The sequence below is a fragment of the Adiantum capillus-veneris genome, chromosome 14 (genome assembly GCF_014529385.1).
Source record: "Adiantum capillus-veneris isolate H3 chromosome 14, ASM1452938v2, whole genome shotgun sequence".
Classification (NCBI taxonomy): Eukaryota; Viridiplantae; Streptophyta; class Polypodiopsida; order Polypodiales; family Pteridaceae; genus Adiantum; species Adiantum capillus-veneris.
In genome coordinates, this window is record NC_140944.1 from 31,646,834 (window position 1) to 31,671,944 (window position 25,111).

At 42.8% G+C, this 25,111-nt stretch overlaps 1 protein-coding gene and 1 pseudogene across 1 annotated transcript; one reads left to right on the top strand and one right to left on the bottom strand.

Annotated features, from left to right (window-relative positions):
* The window catches only part of LOC147442175 (endochitinase B-like), a 194,878-nt pseudogene that overhangs the window by 150,472 nt on the left and 19,295 nt on the right, over window positions 1-25,111 (bottom strand).
* Window positions 15,910-17,351, top strand: LOC147442178 (uncharacterized). The gene is made up of 3 exons (XM_086529901.1): window positions 15,910-16,137; window positions 16,235-16,336; window positions 17,319-17,351. Exons 1-3 carry the CDS (start codon window positions 15,910-15,912, stop codon window positions 17,349-17,351), a joined length of 363 nt encoding a protein of 120 aa, XP_086386027.1.

Consider the following 25,111-nt stretch of genomic DNA (forward strand, 5'->3'; position numbering starts at 1 on the left):
CTCTCTCTACCTCGAGCTCGAAGTGAAGCCGTGACAGGAAGCTTTGCACCTTGAAGGATGCGCTCTCTCTCAGTCCATGCATGATGCAACATGGAGAGATTGGTGCTCTCTCTCTCTCTCAGCCTGAAGGATGCGCTCTCTCTCTCTCTCTCTCTCTCTCTCTCTCTCTCTCTCTCTCTCTCTCTCTCTCTCTCTCTCTCTCTCACACACACACACACACACACACACACATACACACACGCACACACACTCAGCTCAATCGACCAGCTTCTTCCCTTCTCTCTCTCATCTCAACCGATGAACACGCTATGTGTTGTGTGTGTGTTTTGATGAGCAACAGCACTTGTCAATCAATCATGGATCTTACTATGACACGGTGCGCCTCACTCGCTGGACACACCTTTGGGATTCAGCCCTTCAGATCTCTCTCTCTCTCTCTCTCTCTCTCTCTCTCTCTCTCTCTCTCTCTCTCTCTCTCTCTCTCTCTCTCTCTCTCTCTCTCTCTGTGGAGTCTGCGCAGTGCGTCTGCAAGTGTTGGATCGTTTTTTAGTTCTTTAAAATCAACTTCAAATAAAAAATGCCTAAGAGCTAATAAGGTCAAGCATTTGTCTCTCTGTGAAATATCCGAAGTTCGACCACAGTGTGTGTGTGTGTGTATGTGTGTGTGTATGTGTGTGTGTGTGTGTGTGTGTGTGTGTGTGTGTGTGTGTGTGTGTGAGAGAGAGAGAGAGAGAGAGAGAGAGAGAGAGAGAGAGAGAAACCTTAGAGTCCAAATCTGCTTGCTACATAGTACTCAAAATAGCCTCTTTTTCCTCGCAGATTCTAGCTTCATGATTAAGACCTCAATGCTTAGTGTTCAAAGGGTCACAGAAGAACAGTGCTCAGAATAACTAAGCTCTCATTAGTCACAGGCTACAGCTCAGGACTCATGAGTCACAAAGCAAAAGTTGAAACTTAAAGAGGCGGGATGAGAAAAAGGGACGGGATCCTACTCCTTATATCCTAGCAAAAAAATAAATGTTAACCTGGATTAGAACGTTTAAAATAAACGTTAACTAATGACTATTTACAAGGTCGTTGCAAAAGTTATTGCAAATTTCCAAATTCCCACATGGCATAGTCCTTACTCGTGATGAGTCCTGAGTCCCGAGTCCCTCTTGCACGTATTTGTTATATAGATTTCTTGAATGGTCAAATTGGTTACAAATTGGCCGGTCGGTCATAAATAGCCAAAGCTCATAAAAGAGAACTTGAATAATAAAATGTACATGATATACATATCCATTCGCATAGGCCAAGCTGGGTCTAGTCTTTTCCACCTGTCAGCTGCAATAAATAATAAAATATCAATTCTATAACATACCTCTCCGTTGGAAAGCAACTGTCCTCAGTTGCGAAGATAAAAATCTACAAACAATACTTGTCAAAAACAATGATTAGAAATCTGTATCAAATAGTATAAAAAATCCATAAAATTAGACAACATTGCTTATGCCTGCCGTCATCCACATACTACCTATTCTAGTGTCCCATACCACTAGAATAAGCAGTATATGTCATACCGTGATGAATCAGGATATCTTTGGTCACACTCATCATCAATCTCATAATGTCAAATCTCATCACATAAACACTGCCACAATAGTTACCAGATACCAAATCCCAATCCAATTCCAATTCCACAGTATAAGTCCAAATCCAAATCACTTTCATTATGTACCCGGGTAACAAAATCATACCAGTTGCAGTGGCTGGACACCACTGCAGCATGATTTTGTGATCGGTGTTGCCTTAACCGGCGAGTCTACACCACGAATCTACACCAATAAGACGTGTTGCCTAGATCGGCGAATCTGCACTAATGCTGCCTATATCGGCGGATCTGCATTTACCATTGTGAATTTGCAAGTTGTCAGTGTGCTACCTAAATCGGCGGATCTGCACAGATAACTCGTGTTGCCTAAATCGGCGAATCTACACCAAGGTGAGCATTTACACACTGCCTAAATCCGCGGATCTGTGTCTGTGACCAATAGACTAGACTAGGCATAAAAATAAATAAAAAATATAGCATTAATCACATGTGTGAGACCAATTTGGAACATGTTTGAGTAGGAGGATACTTACAAAATGTTGTTCACTACCTTAGCTCACATGAGTATATCTTAATGACAAATGATCATAATAAAAAATCCTTTAAATTAATTGTTGGAGCTATATATGGCTCACTCTACTCAACTTGGTCTCACCTATATATTTGTATCTTGTCCTCAATATGAATCACTCTTTGGGAGCGTATATGGTGTGTCTCTTGTCTCGTCTCTCTCTCTTTCTCTCTACATCTCAACATGGTATCAGAGCAGTAACGATCACGCGCCGATTCAATTCATGGTGACAAAACAGTATGTGTATGCGATTTGCATGTAAGATTCAAAAATTGCTACAAATTTTATTTTTGAGCATTGATTCTTGTTAACTGTGATTGTTTTGTGTTAAGAAAAATATGATTAGTGTTTTGTGTGGCGTTTATTGCTAATCAATCTAATTGTTGATTAGGTTTTCTTGTTGATGACACCCTGAACTTCATCTCAATTTTTCTTGCTGTTCTGCTCAAAATTTGGAGAAACAGAAAAAGCACGATGGTAGTTTTCATCCAAAACTTGTTTGACTCCTCGAGCTCTTCGATTTGAGTTCTAGGTTTGCGTCAATCGGAGTTCGCAGCAGAAAGTTATGCTGTTTTTACTGCAATTGAGCTTGACGCGGCTTTTCTTTGTCCTACTTCTTCGTGAAGCGTCCGCGATCGTTTTTCTTATTTTGGCATAGCTTTTTCGAGAAGATTTAGCTTTTTGCTATTCGTATTGTGGCGGTCAATCTTGCGTCTCACGCCACTCTATTTTGAGGACTCTTTTATTATTAACGTCTCCTTTACCCTGCCTTTTTTGGGTGACGTCTCTCACATCTTTGGACGTTCCTTGAGCATCCTTCTTACGTTTATCGTTGACAGAACGTAGTCCTCATATCTCTCTCATTCTCAATTGCGGCCTTCACCATATATGGTGTGCAAATTCTGCGATCTTATCTTATACGTCTTCTCGCAACAAGATATGGCTATGAATATTCTCGTCAACGGGTTTCCTTCTGGCCAGCGTTCTGTTTCTCCTTTCCAAGGTCAAGGTTTTCCAGGATGGAAAGCAAAGATGTTGTTAATTCCTGAAGGCGCTGAACTCTCCGATGTTGTTCTTGGAAATCGTGTTTGTCCGTCTCAGCCTGTTGATATGGATAATGATAACGTGCTTATCACTGAAGGACCTATATTTGAAGATTGGAATGTTGCCTATACGGATTTGCAACGACGTGATAAAGCAGCTCGTCAGTATATTCTTTCTGCTCTTACTGATTCCCTTTTGCTTGATATGTATGAACTGCCTACTTCCCATGACGTATGGAAGTACCTTATTGCAAACTTTCAGAAGAAATCTGTCACAAAAATACGTTATTTGAGAGGGTTTCTTAACAAGTTACAATATGAAGTTGGTACTGCCATGACAGGACATATTGAATCTTTCAAATCTATTATTAATCAACTTGCTGCTGCCGGTGATCCTGTTCCACAAAAGCAACTGATTACACTTCTCCTTGATACGGTGAAGGACTCTTCTTATGATAACATTGTTACTATTCTCTCTAATAAAGATGGTCTTGATTTCGACCAAGCCTGCATGTCTTTAATTGAATACTCTCAACGTCAACAACGTTGTAATGCTGGTCATGATACAGCTATGATTTCACAAGAGAAGACTGAGTCACAACAGATGGAACGGGCTTCTTATGCTCGAAGGCGTCCATTTGAACGAGGAAACCGCAGAGGTGGCCGTCACGGTAATATTTTCTCTCGTCTCAAATGTTCTAATAAGCAATGTTCTTAATGCAACAGAAATGGCCATACCGAAGATGATTGTTGGGCACGTCAATATGATGAAGAACACAATATTACCACAAAATAACCACGTTTATCTAGAGACTCTTCTAATTCTTCTTCTTGTGAATATTGTGGACGATCTGATCATCCCACTCATATGTGCTATAAGCGTCGATTCGACACAGATCGAAATAGAGCATATGCTACTGAACATCGAAACAACATTGTACCAGAAACAAGCTGCGTCCTATGTTCAATTGCTCCAGACAGAATACTTCATGTACACGATGGATCACTTTTTATTGTCGATTCTGGTGCTACAGGAAATATGACATATCAGTCTAAGTGGCTCCATAACTATCATCCACTGCCAGTTCAACGTGTTGTTTATCTTGCTGATGATACTACTTGTCAAGTAAAGGGTATTGGAGACTTATATCTTGGTACCTTATCTTCTTCCACTCGAATTTTGCGAGGAGTATTACATGTACCAGATCTTCAACGTAATCTTCTTTCAGTTGCTAGACTTGTTGATCTTGGTCTGTTTGTTGGATTTGATCATACCAAATGCCGAATTGAGAAAGATGGACAGACTATAGCCACTGCTCCTCGAAATGGTAATTTGTTTGAACTCTCTCTCAACGATGTTGTAGAAAATGTTTTCACTCCTCCAGGTGATCATGATTGCAAAGTATGGCATCATCGTTTTGTTCATGCTGATTTTTCAAAACTCCATGATCTTCAACGTCGTGATCTTGTTCATGGCATGAATCTTAAAGCCCATCCCCATATGGGAATTTGTGAATTTTGTGCTCTTGGGAAACACAATCGCAAACCCTTTCCTCTTTCAAATACAACTCATTCTCATGACATATTGGATCTTGTTCATACTGATATATGTGGACCTCTACCTTCTTCAAGATCACAATATCGCTACTTCATTACTTTCATTGATGATTTCTCAAGGTATACGACTGTATTTCTACTTAGACAAAAATCTGAAGCCTTATCTGTTTTCAAACAATTCCACAAGGCTGCGGAACTTCAAACTGTTCGTCGCCTTAAGAAGCTTCGTAGTGACAATGGAGGCGAATATGTTTCTCGAGAGTTTGTGAGTTACTGTGCTGACAGTGGAATTCATCATGAACACACTATTCCATATTCGCCTCAACAGAACGGTGTTGCTGAACGAAAGAATCGCACTATTCTCAATGTTGTAAGATGTATGTTGATTCATTCTGGCTTATCTCATGTTTTTTGGACTGAAGCTACTTTGACAGCAATATTTATTCAGAATCATCTTCCTACTACTGCACCCTCTGGTAAGATACCCATCACAGCATGGACAGGTGACATTCCTTCTGTATCTCATTTTCGAACCTTTCGATGTATTGCTTATATTCATGTTCCCAAAGAAACACGAACAAAGCTTGATGCTCCTGCTCTTAAAGTTATTTTTATTGGATATTCTGACACTTCCAAAGGCTACAAATTCTATGACCCTTCCTCCAAGAAAGTAATTGTGAATCGTGATGCTACTTTTAACGAACAGCTTATGGGAGGCTCATGGTCCATGGATGATTTTGATGATGCTAAATCATTGCTTCAAGATTTTTCATTACTTTCAGAAGATGAAACTCTTCCTATAGAGCAACTTTCCTCTTCACAGCCATCCATTCCGAATGTTGCCAATGATGATATTGATATTTTTGTTGATCTGCCTATTGATTTTGAACATGGCTCATGTCATGTTTATGATGACGATATTGCTGATAATGCTTTTTTTACTTCCGAAGATCCCATTACTTATGATGAAGCTATCTCTTCACCACAAAAGGATCAATGGCAAGAGGCTATGGAAGCAGAGTACGATTCTCTTATCTCTAAAGGTACATGGATACTAACTGAATTACCTCCTGGTCGTACAACTATTAAATTTAAGTGGGTGTATAAGACAAAAGTAAAAGCAGATGGATCTTTTGACAAGTTCAAAGCGCGTTTAGTTGCAAAAGGTTACTCCCAAGTAGCTGGTGTTGATTATCAAGAGACTTTTTCACCAGTTGTTCGCATTACAAGTGTTCGAGTTTTATTGGCATTTGCTGTTCAATTTGATTTAGAAGCTCATCAAATGGATGTGCGAACTGGTTTTCTTAATGGCGACTTGAAAGAGAAAATTTATATGGAACAACCAGAAGGGTTTGTTACTCCAGGTAAAGAAGACCTTGTTGCTCAACTCCATAAGGCACTATATGGTCTCAAACAAGCTTCGCGACCCTGGTATACAAAATTTGATCTTTTTCTCACCTCTAAAGGATTCATCTCTTGCTCGTCAGACACCAACTTATACATAAAACGCCAAGGTAGCAGTTTTGTGATTCTTGCTCTTTATGTGGATGATACCATCCTTGTTTCCAATGATTTGGGATTTCTTTAGCAAGTGAAAAAGTTATTGTCTTCTGCATTTGATATGGTGGATCTTGGAGAGATTCACTCGTGTCTTGGCATTCAAATCCAACGGAACCGTACAAAAGGTATTTTAATTATTCCTTCGATAGTCAAAGTTTATTGCAGATACTATTCAAAAATTTGGTATGGAATCTGCACATTCAGCCAACACACCTTGTCTTGCAAGCTCTATGAAGAACACTTCTGACAATGGCGGTCAATTTGTCACAAATCAACCTTATGCTAACTTGATTGGATGTCTTCAGTTTGTCGGCATGAACACTCGTCCTGATATTCTGTTTGCTGCTAATTATCTTGGACAACATCTTGCATGTCCTTATCTTAAGCATTGGTCTGCTGCAAAGCATATGTTGAAATACTTGAAAGGCACTACAGATTTTGGTTTAGTCTATCAACGACAACTCACATTGGATTCTATGCAATCTCTTTCTCTTTTGGGTTACACAGATGCAGACTGGGCAAGCTCACATTTATCTATGCGATCTACTAGTGGAAATTTCTTCTTTATAAATGGTTGTCTTGTTTCTTGGACCAGCAAGAAACAACGTTGTGTTGCAGTTTCTACGACTGAGTTAGAATATGTTGCGGCATCAGTTGCAGCTCGTGAGTTGATTTGGCTTCGACAAATGCTGGTTGATATTGGTCACTCTCCTCTTTCTAGCACACCCTTGCGGTGTGACAACCAAAGTGCTATTAGTCTTGCAAAAGACTATGTTCAACATAATAAGTCAAAGCACATTGCTGTCCATTATCATTATGTCAGGTATGAAGTACGCAAAGGAACCATTATGGTTGAACACTGTCCAAGTGACTAGATGATTGCAGTCATTTTGACCAAAGGCCTCAACGAGTTATGTTTCATCCTCTTGCGCTCGGAGCTCGGAGTTGCTTCGACCTTACTCTTTCTAGATTAGCTTCTTTGCTATTGTAATAGCTTTGTACATATGAAATTGTAATCTTTTAGGTACCATGCACTATGCACACTCCACATTTGCACATTGTGATCTCTAAGTCACTTGAATATTTGTACATAGATGCACAATTCACTTTCACATCATCATCGATGGTTCATATTTTCACATTGTATAGGGGCTTGGGTTTTTCCCTTGAACTCCCCAAGGGTTTTTTTATCCAAAGCTAGAGACCTTTGTTTGAGTGGGGGTGTTGGAGCTATATATGGCTCACTCTACTCAACTTGGTCTCACCTATATATTTGTATCTTGTCCTCAATATGAATCAGTCTTTGGGAGCGTATATGGTGTGTCTCTTGTCTCGTCTCTCTCTCTTTCTCTCTACATCTCAACATTAATGAGAAAGCAAAGCCGAAGCAGTGTGTGCATGCATAGAGAGATATAATTGAGAGAATGACCATTGATCAAATTAGGGAGTCACACAAAAATAGAATGCTCGTACAAGCTGGAGAGGGTTGTAATTGTGTTGTTCTCTTTTGGAATGGGAGCAATAGACACATCCAGAGTTGTAGATAAGAGAGTTAGCATATTTAACAATTGAAGTACGGAGTAAGAGATTAGGTTAGATAGTGGATTGGTACATAAAGAACGCCAGCCGAGAATCTTTTAGAATAGTGTTAGGGGAATATGACCTGAATGTGATAAGTAATACTGTAAAAATAAAAGAAGGGGATTTATGGTGTGATTAGTGAGCTTCATGACAACGTAAATTACGTACCTGGAGGCAGTTTGAAGAAGTGACTAGTATCCAAATCGTCAGATGCTTAAACAGGTTCTTGAAAATAAAGGGCAACAACAAAATTCTTCATTTGAGTAATGTCATGCAAGGTAGAATAAACCAAAGTACAAATGCCATAAAGTTCAAGTCGTACAAATGGGTGTCATATATCGGTGAGGTGGACTGTATATGTGAGTAAGTTTTATATATATATATATATATATAAAACTTACTCACATATACAGTATATATATATATAAAACTTACTCACATATACAGTCCACCTCACCGATATATGACACCCATCTGTACGACTTGAACTTTATGGCATTTGTACTTTGGTTTGTTCTACCTTGCATGACATTACTCAAATGAACCCATTACCCATTGATTGTTGTCGCAAGAAAATTAGAAGCTAGTAAAATTTTGCCAGTGTTGTTGAAACTAGCTAAACTAGCAAAACATCAGCTAGATTTCATCTTTCCTTCAAGTAAATTGATAAAGTTTTACCAGTTGTAGTGTACTGAATACCTGAAAATATTTGAATGTTGACTTAAAAAAGCAAAAGAGCTGTAGGTGTGCCCTTATTTTCTTCAGTCAGGAAAAATATTTTTGGCAAGTCCTAACTCGATCAACAAACATTGCTATGATTACTCTGATCCAACATTTGATATTCACCATTTCTCTCTCAAAGAGAATTACGTGTTTAATTTTTTAAAATTTTTTTTTTCTTCTGTAGGAACTACTTTCATTGGTCATCTTTGCAGGGATACACAAACACTGAAATACCAAGGGACATAGTAGCGCTTATCTCCTCCTTAATATAGACACACAAATATCAAAGCCAAAAAAAACGAGACACATACCATACAAGATTGAAAACTGCAGCCCTTCCCACTTGGGAAAGTGTGTCTCAGCTTACAATCATGTTACTTGAAAATTGAATAATGCCCCTTAGGTCCAGGAGGAAAAGAAATCATTCCGCTTGAAATTTAAGAGGAGTGTAAAGAGAAAAAATACAAGTCATTCTTCTAAACTTTCCTCTTTCTGTGTATGGTTAGGAAAATGATTTGTCTCGAATACTGCTTCCCATCACAAGCATGAAAAAATATTGTAGCTCTCCCCACCACTGACAAGCAAAGTGCTCAGCAAGCAATGTCTCAAGGAAAAGAACCCTACACAATGAAGGGTTCATCTTTTGGAAGCACTTTAAATAATAATGCTTAAAGTTTATTATATAAAAGGATAATGGTTATATAGTCTTGTGGATGACTACATCAATGCATCTGATATAACAAGAGAAGAAAACCGTGCAAAGAAAAGCAAGCCCTAAAAATAGTGTATATCACTACAAGAGGCTCTTCACATTAGCGACGCTCACACAGCGACGCTCAAAAAAAAAAATTCCCGGCGTCGCTATGAGCGTCGCTATAAGCGTCGCTATGAGCGTCGCAAATTTACAAAGAAATTTGCGACGCTCATAGCGACGCTCATAGCGACGCCAGCTGGGGTAAAATAAATAACCGAGCGCGCCCAAAAACTCAGATCTCAGATCTGAGTTTTTCGGCGCCCTCAAGCAAAGAGCAGGTAACGCTCTCCCTCACTCTCTCTCTCTCTCTCTCTCTCTTTTTCTTTTACACACACACACACACACACACACACACACACACACGAGGAGAGGAAGGAGAGCCAGGTATGCTCCTTCCCTCTCCTCATTCTCATGTTCCCTTTCCCTCTTTCTCTCTCCCTCGCTCTCTCTCTCACACACACACATACACACACACACATAGTGTTTTTGAGAGAGAGAGAGAGAGAGAGAGAGAGAGAGAGCGAGAGAGAGTGCAAAAACGCACACACATACATAAACAAAGAATGCACACACACATTGAGAGAGAAAAAGAGAGAGAGAGAGCATGCATAAACAAAAAACGCACGCATTGAGAGAGGAAAAGAGAGAGAGAACATGCATAAACAAAAAACGCACACATTGAGAGAGGAAAAGAGAAAGAAAACATACATACGATCCAAAAAAACGCACACACATTGAGAGAGAAAGAAAGAGAAACTAAGGGAGCGTCGTAGGAAACTAATTAAAATTAAAAGACCTAAAGATCTAGCCGACGAGGAGTTGAACTAAAGACCTATTATTCAAGAGAGAAATGGCATAATCAATCTATCATACTTGGCATGGGTGATAGAAAGGTTATACCATTTATCTCTTTTTATTGGCACACACATCCACACACGCGCACACACACAGGAAGAAGAGAGTTATAACGTCGTAGGAAACTATCTTAAAAGACGTTAAAGATTAGGTTATATGTAGACTTACATTAAATTAGATTTAGGTTTATTTTTAACTAGATTTACGTTTATTTAAGCTAGATTTAGATTTACGTTATATTAGATTAGATGCGGGTCTCCATAGACTGCGATGCCTGCATGAAGCGGGTGAAGAAAGCCCTCAATGGAATATAGGGTATTGCTGCCTTCACTCATGGTGGGCTCCGTCGATCCAAAAGTACTGGTGAAATGTCTTCAGAAGATAGGGAAGAAGGTGGATCTTCAGGGCGGCAAGAGTCACTACATCCCCGACACAATGACCATCTAGACAACCTCTAGTCATTAGACTTACGTTAAATTAGATTTAGCTTTATTTTTAGTTAGATTTACGTTTATTTAGATTTACGCTTATTTACGTTAGATCGAGTCCACACAAGAATTACTTACGGTTTAGGGTTTAGAGTTAGACGAACAGTGAAAAGATCTACTGTGAAAAGATGTTAAGATGAAGTGAAGTGCTACAGCTAGAGAAGAGGCAAAGGGATTTTGTCCACTACATGCAGTATCATGTAGACGTGGGTGTCTAGATTTCTTGTACCCACAAATATAGGTATTGACCAATAAAGACGAGATTATAACCCGGTGGTTCTGATCTCCGTGCACCTCTAGACCGAGGTGTGCGGGGATTGGACATGACTAGAGAATGTGAGGTAAAGAGAGAGAGAGAGAGAGAGAGAGAGAGAGATAAGACGAAGAATGCCAATAGAATATTAAATTTGTTGTCCAGGTTATAAGTTTTTTATCCTCATTATGAGTAGCGACGAGGATGTGGGACCGTCCAACCGAAACACCTATCTCTCAACGAGGGTCTTATGTCCTTGTAATCAATGCAAGCATGCTGTGCGACGGACAAGACGTGTTTCTTTGTAGCACGTTCGCGAATTTGGCGAGTTCGATCCATCTATTATAGATCGAGTTGTTGCCAATTATAACTCGTCGGACTCTGACGCTGGCCAACAAGCAGCAGTCTTGCAACCCAATAGACGTATTCGCAGGCGCTTTGGTCAAGCAGCATATGTGAGGCCACAAGATGTAGCCTCTGACAGCTCGGGGGATGATCATGCAGAGCACATTCCCAACGAGGCAATGTTTGAGCCCGAGATTGATGAAATGATCGAGACGATCATGGATTCAGAAAGGCTTATCTATGATGATATGAAAAGTGAAGCCGATACATCATTGTATAATGGAGCACGTATGTCTAGATTGAAAGCACTCCTGGTTCTTCTCAACATGCAGGCAAAGTTTGGATGGAGTGACACTAGCGTCACAGCGCTTTTCAGGTGATCTATTACAATTAGTTTACTTTAATAGAACTCTAAATGTATAATGATGTGATAGATTTTTACACGACTGTATCATATTTTTATGTTGTGTAGATTGCTGAAAGAGCACATTCTACCAGCTGACAATGTGATGCCAGATTCCCGAGATGAAGCAAGAAAGATTTTGCGAAACTTGGGGATGGATTACAATTCTATCCACGCTTGTCCTAATGACTGCATTCTTTTCAGAGGGGAATACACAGACATGGAGAAGTGTCCGAAATGTGATTCCGAAAGATATCGAGTAGATCTCCACGGGACAAAAATTCCACAAAAGGTTTTGCGACATTTTCCTTTGCTTCCTCGCATCAAGCATTTCTTCGAATGTAAGTCCATGGCCGCCCTAGCATCATGGCATGAGGAGAATAAATCTTCGGATGGTGTGCTACGAATTCCTGCAGATTGCGCAGCCTGGAAACATATAGATGGAACATGGTCGGATTTTGCCAGGGAAGCTCGAAATTTGCGCTTAGGCCTGGCTATGGATGGCGTAAATCCATTTGGTCAAAGATCAACATCTTACAGTGTATGGCCCGTTGTCATCGCCAACTACAACATTCCCCCGTGGTTGACTACGAAGAAGGGGCACCTATGGCTAAGCTTGATTGTGCCAGGGCGATATAAAGTGGGGAATATGGATGTGTATCTTCGTCCACTATTGGAAGAGCTACAACAATTGTGGATTGGCATAGAGGTTGTGGATATGAGCCGACACACAGGACGACGGAATGCTTTGATAAGAGGTATTCTAATGTGGACCATGCATGACTATCCCGGGCTAACAGAATGCTCAGGTGATCTATTGAGACTCCTCTCTCAGACACTGTAAATCTTGTTTTTCCCCATAGTTGATCTATTATCATGTGTATACATGCAGGGCTTCAAACAAGCGGATACAGAGCATGTGTCACATGTGGACCTAGACTGAATGCACGTAGGGCACCCTCACTGAAGAAGCAAATCTACGAAGGTCATCAAGCGTATCTTCCGGAGAATCATGTGTTATGCGACGGCTTTTTGGGAAGAGAGCCACCAAGGATGTCTGCACAAGCATGGTTAGAGCAGAAGGAGATGTGCGATGACGGATTGCCTCCAGGGATGAAGAGACTATCTCTATGGTACAAGTTACCATACTGGCCCCGACTCGTGATCAATCACTTGCTCGATCCAATGCACATATTCAAGAATGTGGGTAATCTACTATGGGACCATTTGACCGGCAAGAAAGATACTTTGGGAGCCAGAGTTGACCTTAGAAATGTGGATCGTATGGAGCAATATTGGCCGCAAACAGCGTCTGATGGATCGATAAAACTTCCTAAAGCACCATGGATTTTCACAGGAGCCCAAGAACGCAAAGTAAAAGAGGCCATTCGATCTTTGCGGACCCCCACTGGCGTAATGCACTCGCTCCGAACGTGTTTTACTAAAGAAGGAAAGCTTACCGGTTTGAAGTCACACGATTGGCATAAAATGTGTCAGGTACGTTCATAGTGGACTTTAATATCATTGCATAAAATGTGGACTGTAATATCATTGCTGCACATACTTTACAGTTTATTTTACCGGTTGCCATTGAGGGATGTTTGTCTCTCGACATCCGTAACACAATCTACAAACTTGCAAAGCTGGTGCAATGGATCTCACAAAAGGAGATCGACGTAGACTCCATACCATTCGCCAAACTAAATGCTGCGGAGCTTGTGTGCATGTTTGAGAAACATTTTCCTACTACAATGCTAACCATTCAGGTGCATCTTCTTATTCACATAGTTGATGAGGTGGAAATAGCTGGCACAGTTCATTCCAGATGGATGTTCTTCTTAGAGCGTTTCATGAAAACGCTTAAGGGATATGTGCGTCAAAAGGCACGTCCGGAGGGTAGCATGGCAGAAGGTTGGTTGGTATCAGAGTCCCTAGTGTACATTGGAGAGTGGCTAGACGGATTTGATAAATCCCGGGACACGCTATGGCGAACCATAGATGATGAGCGCATATCTGGGATTGTCATGTGCAATCTCGGTGTTGAGAAGAAGATGACGGAAGATCTAGAGGCTAAAATCAACCGATTTTGCATGCTTCACAATCCAGTGATGCAAAAGTGGATTTCACAATATGAGGATGCAAAGCAAGAGCGACAAAGGGCACGAATCGAGTGGAGACGGGGAAGACGACCACCGATGCACTATCCAGCGGTTCTGGAGAGCCTACCAACCTTCATGAGCTTAAGATGGTTGCACAACCAATTGAAAAGCGCACAACAATGCGGTGACGAAGTGACTGAAGAAGAGTGGGAGTACTCTCGGGGTTGCGCGACCAAGGTAAGTTTGCAATGTACGACTAGCAAGTGACTTTATTTATAAACGTTTGAACGGCCACTCATAATCTTTGTTCGTTGTAGTATAAGTCATACACAGCAGCATGGTGTAAAGGTCGACATTTTAGGGTGGAACGAATCGACAAAAAGCGTTTTACTCAAGATTGTGGAATCATGGCAAAATTTGAACAGTCTAGTCGACGACGTTCCTCTGATGCAGATCCCGTGGTGGCGGAACTCACTTACTTCGGCACGCTGCAAGAGATTTTGAGGATCGATTACAGAGGATTTTTTGTCGACTTGTTCGACGTGCAATGGTTCAAGATAATCATGGAGGGTCGAAACGCTACTGTGCGTAGAGGAGAGTCTGGTTTTCTTGAGGTGGATTCTACTAAGAAATGGACTGACCTAAGAGACACTTTCGTACTACCCGAGCATTGTGAACAAGTAAGTATATAAATAGTTAACATCCCCCTTTTACAAGTTATGTGCTTGAAAGCTCTCATGTAAGTTATGTGGCTCTGGCAGGTAGTATTTCATCCTACAAAGTCTACATCAAACTGGTGGTACGTCATAGAGGTAGCCCCTCGTAGTGCAAGGACGTATGAAGGCTACCATGTGCCAATCACAACGACATCAATGGAGGAGATCAGAGAAGATGCTCAATCAGAAGCCGCTGCGGTGGTGCCAGACGAGCATCAAGATGCTACTACTCTATATGGGGTGCATGCAGAGGAGCTACAAAATGAAACAGAGGATATGTGTTTAAACGGAGAGCTCTATATAGATATAGGAAGTTATGCTGAGTTATGCGAGGATGAGAGAGAGATCTCTTAAAGCCACAAATATTGTATTTGAACAATTTTGCTCCGTGCTGTAAAAGCTCTAGCTCTCTAAGTAGCTTCCATGGTGTGTAACGCTCTTTTCTACTCGCGCTCACATCTTTTGATTGAAAATTCTGAGTTTTCGACTTGCCTCTTCTACCACTCGATTCATTGCGTCATTGTATTTATATGCGTCATTACGTCATTGTATTTAATGGTCTTTGCGTCATTGTCTACTCTATTCATTCAATATTAAGTTTAAATATTCGTGTGTTTAATGCAGGTATGGATGATGAGGAGTTTCTTTCTTCTTTGTCACCGCAGCAAAGACAGTGGTACGTGGAGCGTCATCGCTCTGGCGCATCATCGCGCGTTCCTACACCATCCGCATCTCCCTCTCTTTCGGAGCATTCGGCGCGCTCCGAAGCTTCGGCGTCGACGAGACGAGCGTCACACTCGTCTAGACATCGGCGCTCTAGTGGTGGCGGTGGCGGTTGTTGTGGGGATTCCGCCACCGATGCCTCCACACCGCCTCGTGTTCGACGAGGCTCTTTACCCTCCCCTTCTTTGCCCGCCCCCACACCAGCCACAGCATCGCCGTCTACGCCAGGTTTTGCACGGCTGACTGTTCCTAGAAGCTACACACCTCTACCTACTCCGCCAGGAGCCACCCCACTCGACACTCCTCGCTTCGGCGCCCAGACGCCGATGGAGACACCTGACGTCCGTACCCCCATCGACACGCCGCTAGAGACCCCTGCCGGGACACCCAGGTTCACGCGTCACCGGCCAGAGGGCTTGCCTTACTCCGTCGACATCAGCGGCGGCATCATCATGGATGATGATGGCAAGAAGGTGATCTCGCGCATGCGTGGTCTTTGCTCTCAGCTGTTTAGACACTATATACTAAACAAATGGAGTGAAGTACCAAGTGATTTAAAAAACAGAGTCATCAGCATACTTCATGATGAGTTTCCCGTTCCAACACGGGATCAGCGCTTCAATGAAGACCTGATGAAGATTCGAATGCGCGAATACTGCAAACACAAGCGTTCCGAAGTGCAAAAAGCAATCAAGAATGGGTGGAATAGGCCAGATTGGCTGGCCAAAGAAGATTGGAAGAATGCGAAGAAAGCAGCGCGCGAGAATCCCGACAAGTGGAAGCAACAAAAGGATGCAGCCAGAGCGCGAGTAGAGGCAGGGAGCTCGCACCACTTGGGGAGCGGTGGATGGGCATCATTTGAGACCGATTTTGTAAGTCTTTTCACATTGATCTTTATGTATGTTCGATAGTTTAGGGTTTATGAGTTTTTTAGTTCTAACATAATGAAATCTTTGTATGTTTTGACAGTGGTCGATGACAGGACGTGATCCCACACCGTACGAGCGCGAGTACGCAGGCAGGAAGGGCTTAAACGCCCTGATGGACATTCTCAGTTCTCGCGGCGGCATGGTTAGTATTAGGGTTTACTGTTTTTTATTTTTTGTATTGTTTTATAAATGTCGTTATATGTTTATATTTACTGAAAACTGTCTTATTGTCTTTTTTTGCAGAATCCGACAGATACGCCGCTTGGACGCGATGAGACGTCTGATTAGACGACGTCAGTTTAGCCGTAGCTAGATAGCATTAGTTTAGGGTTTCTCATAGCTTATGTATCATGAGACGGATTTTATACGTCTTTTTGAACCATGTATATTATTACATTTGTCACCGCAATTCCTTTTGCCAATCAATTCTTTATGCCTATGATGTTGTACAATTGTCATTATTACATTTGCCAATCAATTCAGTTTGTCTATGATGTGTACAATTGTCAATTTTGCAAACAATGCGTCTTGTGGGTGACTATTTTGGGTCTATTATTTACCTTTGCACTTTTTTTAAAAAGTGAATCAAGTACAATATGGTTGATGGGTGGCAGGGCATTCAATGCCCTGCCACCAAAAAAATATTCTCTCAGGCGTCGCTATAAGCGTCGCTATTTATGGCTCTGTAGCGTCGCTATATGCGTCGCTATACTCTTCTGTGAGAGCGTCGCTATCTGCGTCGCTATAGGCGTCGCTATGAGCGTCGCTATATAGCGACGCCTATAGCGACGGCTATAGCGACGCCTATAGCAACGCAGATAGCGACGCTCTCGTAGCGACGCTTTTAGCGACGGTTATAGCGACGCCGGGGGTTATAAAAACCCAGTGTATTTCCGTCGCTAAGAGCGTCACAAGAGCACACAACCTCTTGTAGTGTATGAGAGGTACATGCTTGAGCTACAACCGCACAAGCAGTAATAGAATGCTCCTCCGACATTACAGGCGAAGGGAAGAATGTGATCATGCCATTGCCTAACCTTTTGTGAAGCCTTTGAAGGCCTACTCTGCGCCAATCCCCGTCCTCGCTTTGAGAGCCCTAGTGGTGGGTCATTCTTTCTCTGCAGGCACGGCTTGAGAACACGGACAGAGAGATGTAGCAGATATAGGAGTAGCGGCCTTATTGTTGCCATGCCATGTCACGTAGCGCAGGAAGATCCATGGGTGCTTGATGAGATGATGAGGGTCATTGCGGCCTGGCTGCTGAGGAGGTAGAATTGGAAGTCCAGAAGCAGGGAGTCAAAGCTGCACCAGTGTGCTTCAAGTCGATCTAGCACCGCCATTTGCTCCCCAAATATGCATGCCGGCTTACCGAGAGCTGCGTCGACGCTCACTGTCACCTTGGACTACACCCAATGGGGCAGGGGGTTAACGCTGCAAACGAAGGCGTAGATGACCTCCATGCATGGTGTAAATATTGAAGGGCAGGGTGAAGAGGATGGATTAGCAGTATATTCTGGGCATTCTCATCACTGTACTATGCAGAGGGGCTATTGGGCTCCTCTTCGTCTGATCGTTCTCCGAGCAAGGTGTGCTCCAGGAGGAAACACAGCCTCAAGCAGCTGGTTGTCAAGAATCCTTTCAAATCGTCGAGGAAAAGTCGAAACTCTTTGAAGATACCATTTCAAGCTAATAACAAAACTCGAGAGGGTAATAATGTAGTGCAGACGCCAACGTTTACGGTGGAGAGAAAGAGAACGAGTCGGACTGCAGAGGATGATGGCCTTACGACTTCTTGTAGGTGTGTGTGTGTGTGTGCGTGTCAACTGTGAGAGAAAAATAGAGCCGAGCTGCAATCAAAACTGGCCGATGACGTCTCCAGTGCATGTGTGTGAGAACGAGAGAGAAGGGAGTGATAATTAGACGACTGCATGGCATCTCCCATGCTCAACCACTCAAACTTGGGGGTAGCTTGAGTTGATGGCGACGGTAGAGATAATTGCTTGTTTGACACAGCGACAAAGGCTACATGCAGCCCACCTAAAGCTGTAGGTGTGGTAGGCAGTGAACTAGAGAAAGATAAGAGTGACATGGGGGGTTGAGCCGCTGCATGGCATCAGTGGCGGCTGGAAACTGAGAGAGAGAGAGAGAGAGAGAGAGAGAGAGAGAGAGAGAGAGAGAGAGAGAGAGAGAGTGAGAGCTGGTGGGTGCGTCACAGCACGAGGCTGCTGCAACTTATGAGCTGGAGCGAGAGAGAGAGAGAGAGAGAGAGAGAGAGAGAGAGAGAGAGAGAGAGAGAGAGAGAGAGAGAGAGAGAGAGAGAGAGAGAGAGAGAGAGAGAGAGAGAGAGAGAGAGAGAGAGAATGGTCGAGGTTGTGCGCCAGTGGTTGGCTGAGAGGAAAAGGGTCGACTGAAAAGTTGGTTGATAGATAGATAGAGAGAGAGAGAGAGAGAGAGAGAGAGAGAGAGAGAGAGAGAGAGAGAGAGAGAGAGAGAGAGAGAGAGAGAGAGAGAGAGAGAGAGAGAGAGAGAGAGAGAGAGAGAGAGAGAGAGAGAGAGAGAGAGAGAGAGAGAGAGAGAGGTTGACGGCCATGAGAGAAGAGAGAGAGAGAGAGAGAGAGAGAGAGAGAGAGAGAGAGAGAGAGAAAATCCAGAATTGCATGGCTAACTCAGGGTGGTTAACGCCGCTATTCGGCAAAGAGGGAGAGATGCTGAGGTGATAAGCAAGTGCTAGACTGCACGTTCGACCGCTCCTTGCTCAGTTTTTTGCATGGTATCTAGTGGTCTACGCACCTAGATGTGCATGAGATTCTGTTGGCGTCAATGGACACAGCATTTTGTTAATGTGAGCCTCTTCGAACTCGTCAGCTCTCGTCGCTTCCTCTCTTGTGCGTCTGTTTACCGAGATTATAATATGCTGGATGGCCATTATAGAAAATTGTCGCACATCGTTGTTGGTGTAGTTATGTAATCGAAGTTTCTGTAGAAGCGTGATACAGACATCTGTTGCTTCATACATACGTTGCTGCAAACAATAAAACAACAGATTACTTACATTCGGTATATCCATAATTTGACTGATGAGCAACACGGCATTTAAACAGGTTCGCCAGCCAGAGCCATAGTCATCAGTCTGCGTGGGCACGGTTACCCGTTCGTGCTTGACTACATTTCCTAGATCATGTTCTAAGAAAAGATGCTCTACACAACATACAAGTTTTTTCGCGGCACTGCATACATAACCACTTGAGTCAGCAACACATTCCAAAGAGACACTACACTGCTTTCCAAATGTACCCAAGTGGACCTTACATTTTTACACGACCGTGAAACGCCCTGCTTTGCCCGGAGTTTGCGTAGTAAACAATCTTAGCTTCCATGTCAAATAACATCAGACTCCAATGATCACTACAAAGACACCATCAAAGATGAGGAGAGATTCGCAATGCAAGATGTGTTTTACAAGGCAAGAAAATACTCACGATTGATTGTACGCAGTGACTAGAAAGCGCGTTAGATCAAAGTTGACTCTGCTAAACCAGTTCATCAGACTCAAAAAGGAAACTGAGTTGTTCTGCAGATAAGGCAATATCAGCGGATCTATTACGTATACTTTCTCTTGAACCTCAGGGGGCAGAAGTGAGACAGCGTGGCTAACATGAACAAAAGGCAAAAATTAGACTTGAACACCAAGTGAGTCAATACGGAGCGAGTGGGGCAGCTATCGAATTCCATACGCCAGTGATTCGCTTGGTATTGACCATTGTCTTGGCTGAAATGAAGAACTTGACGACAACCTTAAAGACATGGTTCAATACCGAGCGAGTTAGCGGCGGATTCCAATTCCATAAACAACTGACCGGCTTAGTATTGATCCATGTCTTTAAGGCAGTGAACCATTATAAAGAAAAACTTGGCACTGGCCACAGAGACATGGGTCAATACCGAGCGAGTAGTACCAAAATTCAATTTCATTACCCACTGTCTTGCTTGGTATTGACCCATGTCTCGGTAGAGACCCATTTAATGAGAATAAGAATTAAAGAGAATGAGAATTACCACAAAGAAACATTGACGACCTCATTTGTTGCAAGTGAGTCGATGAAATTGCGCATGCACATGAAGTCTACTCTATCGAGGTTGGTAATGCAGGCCTCCTCTGACCTTGTAGGCAGCTGTATGTGCGCATGAAGAGGCGGTGAGCTCAACAAAATTCTCAACTCCTCTTCATTCTCCTCGTTGATTTGCTCTAAAATAATTGACTCATCCGATACGTTGGATGGCCCTTCTGATGCAGAGCCTTGCGCTTCTCTTTCTTGAGCTGGCTCCCTGGCTGCCTTAGGCTCCGGATCATTTTCCTTCAATATTGGTTGCTCCATAGATGCCTCAGGCTCCACCCCGACCTCCTCTTGTCGCTCATTATCAACGGTGGGCTGCGGATCCTCCATGAATTGCTCATTTTGGTGTCTAGCTGGATCCTTGATAACTATCTCTGTTTCTTCCATGACTGCCTCGGGGTCCACTGTGGCTTGCTCTTGGCCCTCTGCGGCTATCTCAGCCTGCCCATCTGTGTCGTTTCTCTCGACCCGTGATCGGGTCCTTCTGCTGTTTGTTTCAGCCCTAGACGGCTTTGTCTGTCGTGCACGAGAATGGAGAGGGGGGATGTTGAGAATATCCATGGTTCTACTATCCCGGATTGGAACTGGCTGAAGCAGCCCATCGTAGCGGAAATGAAGCCTACGAAGAGTATCAAAATCTTGCGGCATGATAGTGACCCGGTGTGCATGGGCAACCACGATATATCCATCGCTAAAGAATTCCACGAGGTAGTCCTCAGCAATTTCTTGAAGGCAGAGGAGTGCACTGCTGGCCCATCGCATGCCGACACTCCACTGCTCGCAAATCTCTCGCACTACTTGCTGGAAAGGGAGACATGGAATAGCAGGTTGAACGTGTCGTTCTATCCTGCGTAGCTCTTGCAGTACACCTCTGTGCGCCTCATATCGGTGTCTTCTTGCTTGAGCATTCAAAGATTCACCTGTTGCCCTCCTAGCACAGGCCTTAACACGAGGCATCTCTACAAATACAATAACACTAAAAGACAATTCATTTGTCAGCACAAGGGACTTCAGATTTAAGGAAAGGTCAGTACCAAGCGAAAATATGGATAGGAAAGAGTTTCCTTGCCTTATTCGCTCGGTAGTGACCTCAGAAAATAGTAATGGTAGACATGACTTATATGTTCTGAGGTCACTACCGAGCGAATAGGTGCATAGGAAAGAGTTTGCCTTGCCTTATTCGCTCAGTAGTGACTTCAAAAATAGTAATAGCAGATATCACTTACATTTTCTGAGATCACTACTAGGCGAACAGGTTTGCAGCCCCTGCAAAAAAATACCTTATTCGCTGGGTGGTGACCTCAGAAAAGTGTACAAGCAAGCGAACAGGTTTGAATCCGCTTATACAAAATAGCAATGTGAAGGAGATCTTAAATCGATGCGGTTCTAACTGTCATGTTGTTCCCTCCGATCACCTCCCCTAATATCGGGGGGATGATACCATTGATTCTCTCTTCCACGTCCATCTCTCATGAAACCTCATGGCAGTACTACCCTCTCACAAAACCTCATGCCCAGGCTCTCCTTTTTAGGCTTGTGATCTGAAAGTCTATTTAAGAAGCAGTTGTTTCAGAACCTCCTTCAGGGTTTCGCAGAACAACTAAAAGAAGCTTAGGATAGTGGCGATGCCTTTCCAAGGTATTCTCCCACAGCGCTAGCAACACCGCATCCGGGCCCTCCTCATGAGGTCCCCCCTTGGCCCTCCCCCGATGTTACCTTTAGTGTTCTCGACCGACACAGCTCGGGAGTGGCTGCTGTCAGCACAGGAGTCTATTCTGGAGGTAAGTTGCTGGTAATTCTTTGCTTTCTGCTCCCAATTTCCAAGCTCCTAGTTTGAAGAGCTTACTTGCTAAATGCTCTGTGCAGGGTGCTAGCCTGAAGCTGCAGCAAATGATGATCGTCAGGCAGAGGGTCTCAATCGTTAAAAACTCTCTGGAAGCAAGAAGGCCTGAAGGCATGCAGCGATTGCTCGCCGAGAATGGCTTTATGGAGGCAATCATTAATTGGCTTCAGGAAATGAAGGATGAAGTGCTTGAGCTAGCCAGTAAATATGAGGAGGCCACTAACTTTGCAAACATGCTTTGCGAAGAGATAAGCTGGCTGTGAACCCTAAACCCCTACACCTTAAACCCCCCGAAAATTAATAGGCCACTCTTTGTAAAGTCTGAAGTGTTTTCTAACTCAAACCCGGTGTTCAGTTGTAATTTTGTTTCTTTCTTATAAAATCAAAAGGCGTATTTTGCAAACGAAAGCCCTACATCTGCAACAAGCAGGGGTTACCTTTCCTTATTTGCTTAGTATTGACCTTTGTACTAGCAGACATCACTTAACTTTTCTTTTGGTCAGTACCAAGCGAATAGGGCACTTCGGACCAGGTGACCTTACCTTATTCGCTTAGTACTGACCAACTACAGCAAATTAAAGGGCACGGGACCTAAATCAAAAGGCGTATTTGGCGAGGAAAACCCTAAATCCACAACAAGCAGGGGTTACCTTCCCCTTATTTGCTTAGTATTGACCTCTGTACTAGCAGACATCACTTAACTTTTCTTTTGGTCAGGACCAAGTGAATAGGGCACTTCAGACTAAGTGACCTTACCTTATTCGCTTGGTACTGACCAACTACAGCAAATTAAAGCACACAGGACCGAAATCAAAAGTCGTATTTGGCAAGAAAAACCCTAAATCCTCAACAAGCAAGGATTACCTTCCCCTTATTTGCTTAGTATTGACCTCTATACTAGCAGACATCACTTAACTTTTCTTTTGGTCGGTACCTAGCGAATACGGCTCTTCGGACTAAGTGACCTTACCTTATTCGCTTGGTACTGACCAACTACACAAAATACAAGTGCACATAAGGGTAGTAAGTAGCATACCTCTTCACTGTGTGTAGAGTTCTGCGTCGCTGAAGCACTTCAGAACAAGAGTAAGAGAAGGAGGATGCGTGAGAGTAAGAGGTGATGGAGTTTGCTTACCGCGTAGCGTCGATGGGGGTAGAGTTAATTAGAATGATGCGCAGTAGAGGACGCGAAAAGAGGCAGAATAGTTAAAACTTGAGATGTTTGGCGGGGGTAATGCCTCAACTTAGAATGCTTACCTCGGGGAGGGTGACAACATCTCCAAGTGATTTTCAAGCATTGAGGGAGAACAAGCTTATTCTCAACCAAACGAAAAGCGAATTCTTTCTACAAGAGATTCAATACCTAGGTCATATTATCTCTAAAGATGGTATCCAAATGGATCCATCAAAGTTAGAGGTAATAAAAGCATGGCCTAACCCAAGAAATCTACATGAGCTAAGAAGCTTTGTTGGTATGTGCGCATACTATAGACGCTTCATAGCAAAATTCTCTCAAGTAGCAGGACCACTACACGACTTAACTAAGAAGAACGTTAAGTTTGTGTGGACTGCTAAGGAGAAAAATGCTTTTGAAAAGCTCAAAGAGAAGCTTACTTCCCAACCAGTCCTCGTACTTCCGGATCTCTCAAAGCCATTTGAGGTCCAATGTGATACTTGTGGTGATTGCCTTGGAGCAGTTTTGCTTCAAGAAGGGCATGCCATAGTATATGAGAGCCGAAGGATCAATATTGATGAACAAGTCTTGGGCATTTATGAGAAACAGCTTTTAGCTGTTCTACATGCCCTAGACACATGGAAGCACTACCTATTGGGGACTCCATTTATCCTACAAACCGACCACCAAAGTCTCAAGTATTTTATGACGCAAACCAAGCTTTCCGACAAACAAATGAGGTGGGCAAATTATCTTTCGCAAGTTAATTTCCATATTGCTCACATAGCTGGTAATCACAATCAAGTGGCCGATGCACTTTCACGACGACCCAAAGTTAATGCGGTGTCTATAGCTACTCACAATGATCTATCCTCTATGATAGATGAGTATGCTACTGACCCTGACTTTAGAGACATATTGTCAGCCCTTGCTTTGGGGAAGAAAGAGGAACCATTCACCTTGCAGGATGGTTATCTTCTCCACGGCAAGAGGCTATGTGTTACCCATTCCCTTCGTGAGAAAGTTATGTATGAATCCCATGCTCCTCCATATGCAGGGCATAGAGGTATTCAACCTACTCTCCGAGGAGTAGAGACGTACTTCTATTGGCCTACCATGAAAGTGGACATACAAGAGTATGTTTCAAAATGTGTAGCATGCCAAAAGACCAAGTATGATAGAGGGAAGCAACCTGGATTACTCCAGCCATTGCCTATTACAAATTCACCATGGGAGAGTATATCCATGGATTTCATCTTTGGATTACCTAAGTCTATCCATGGGAATACAGAAATATGGACAATAGTTGACAGGTTTAGCAAGCAAACACGTTTAATTCTTGTCACAAATACTATTAAGGCACATCAAACCACAACTCTCTTCATATCTCAGATTTTCAAGCACCATGGATTACCCACATCCATCGTGTCAGATAGAGATTCTAGAATGACCAGTAATTTCTGGAAAGGTCTCTTTGAAAATCTAGGAAGAAGATTGAATTTCTCTTCAGCCTATCACCCACAAATGGATGGCCAAAGTGAAATAGCCAATCTCACGATATTCGATCTACTCAAGACTTATGTTACCGAAGTAGATCAACGCTCACAATGGGAAAAGTACTTACCTCTTGTAAAGTATACCTACAATAATATTGTACATACTTCTATGGGAAAATCACCTTTTGAGATCATTGAGGGAAGACCTAAAAGTCCCTTGCTACTTAAAGTACATGGGAAGATCTTCGCCGCCGATGAGTAATAGCCGTGACCTACAAGAATCTTTTCA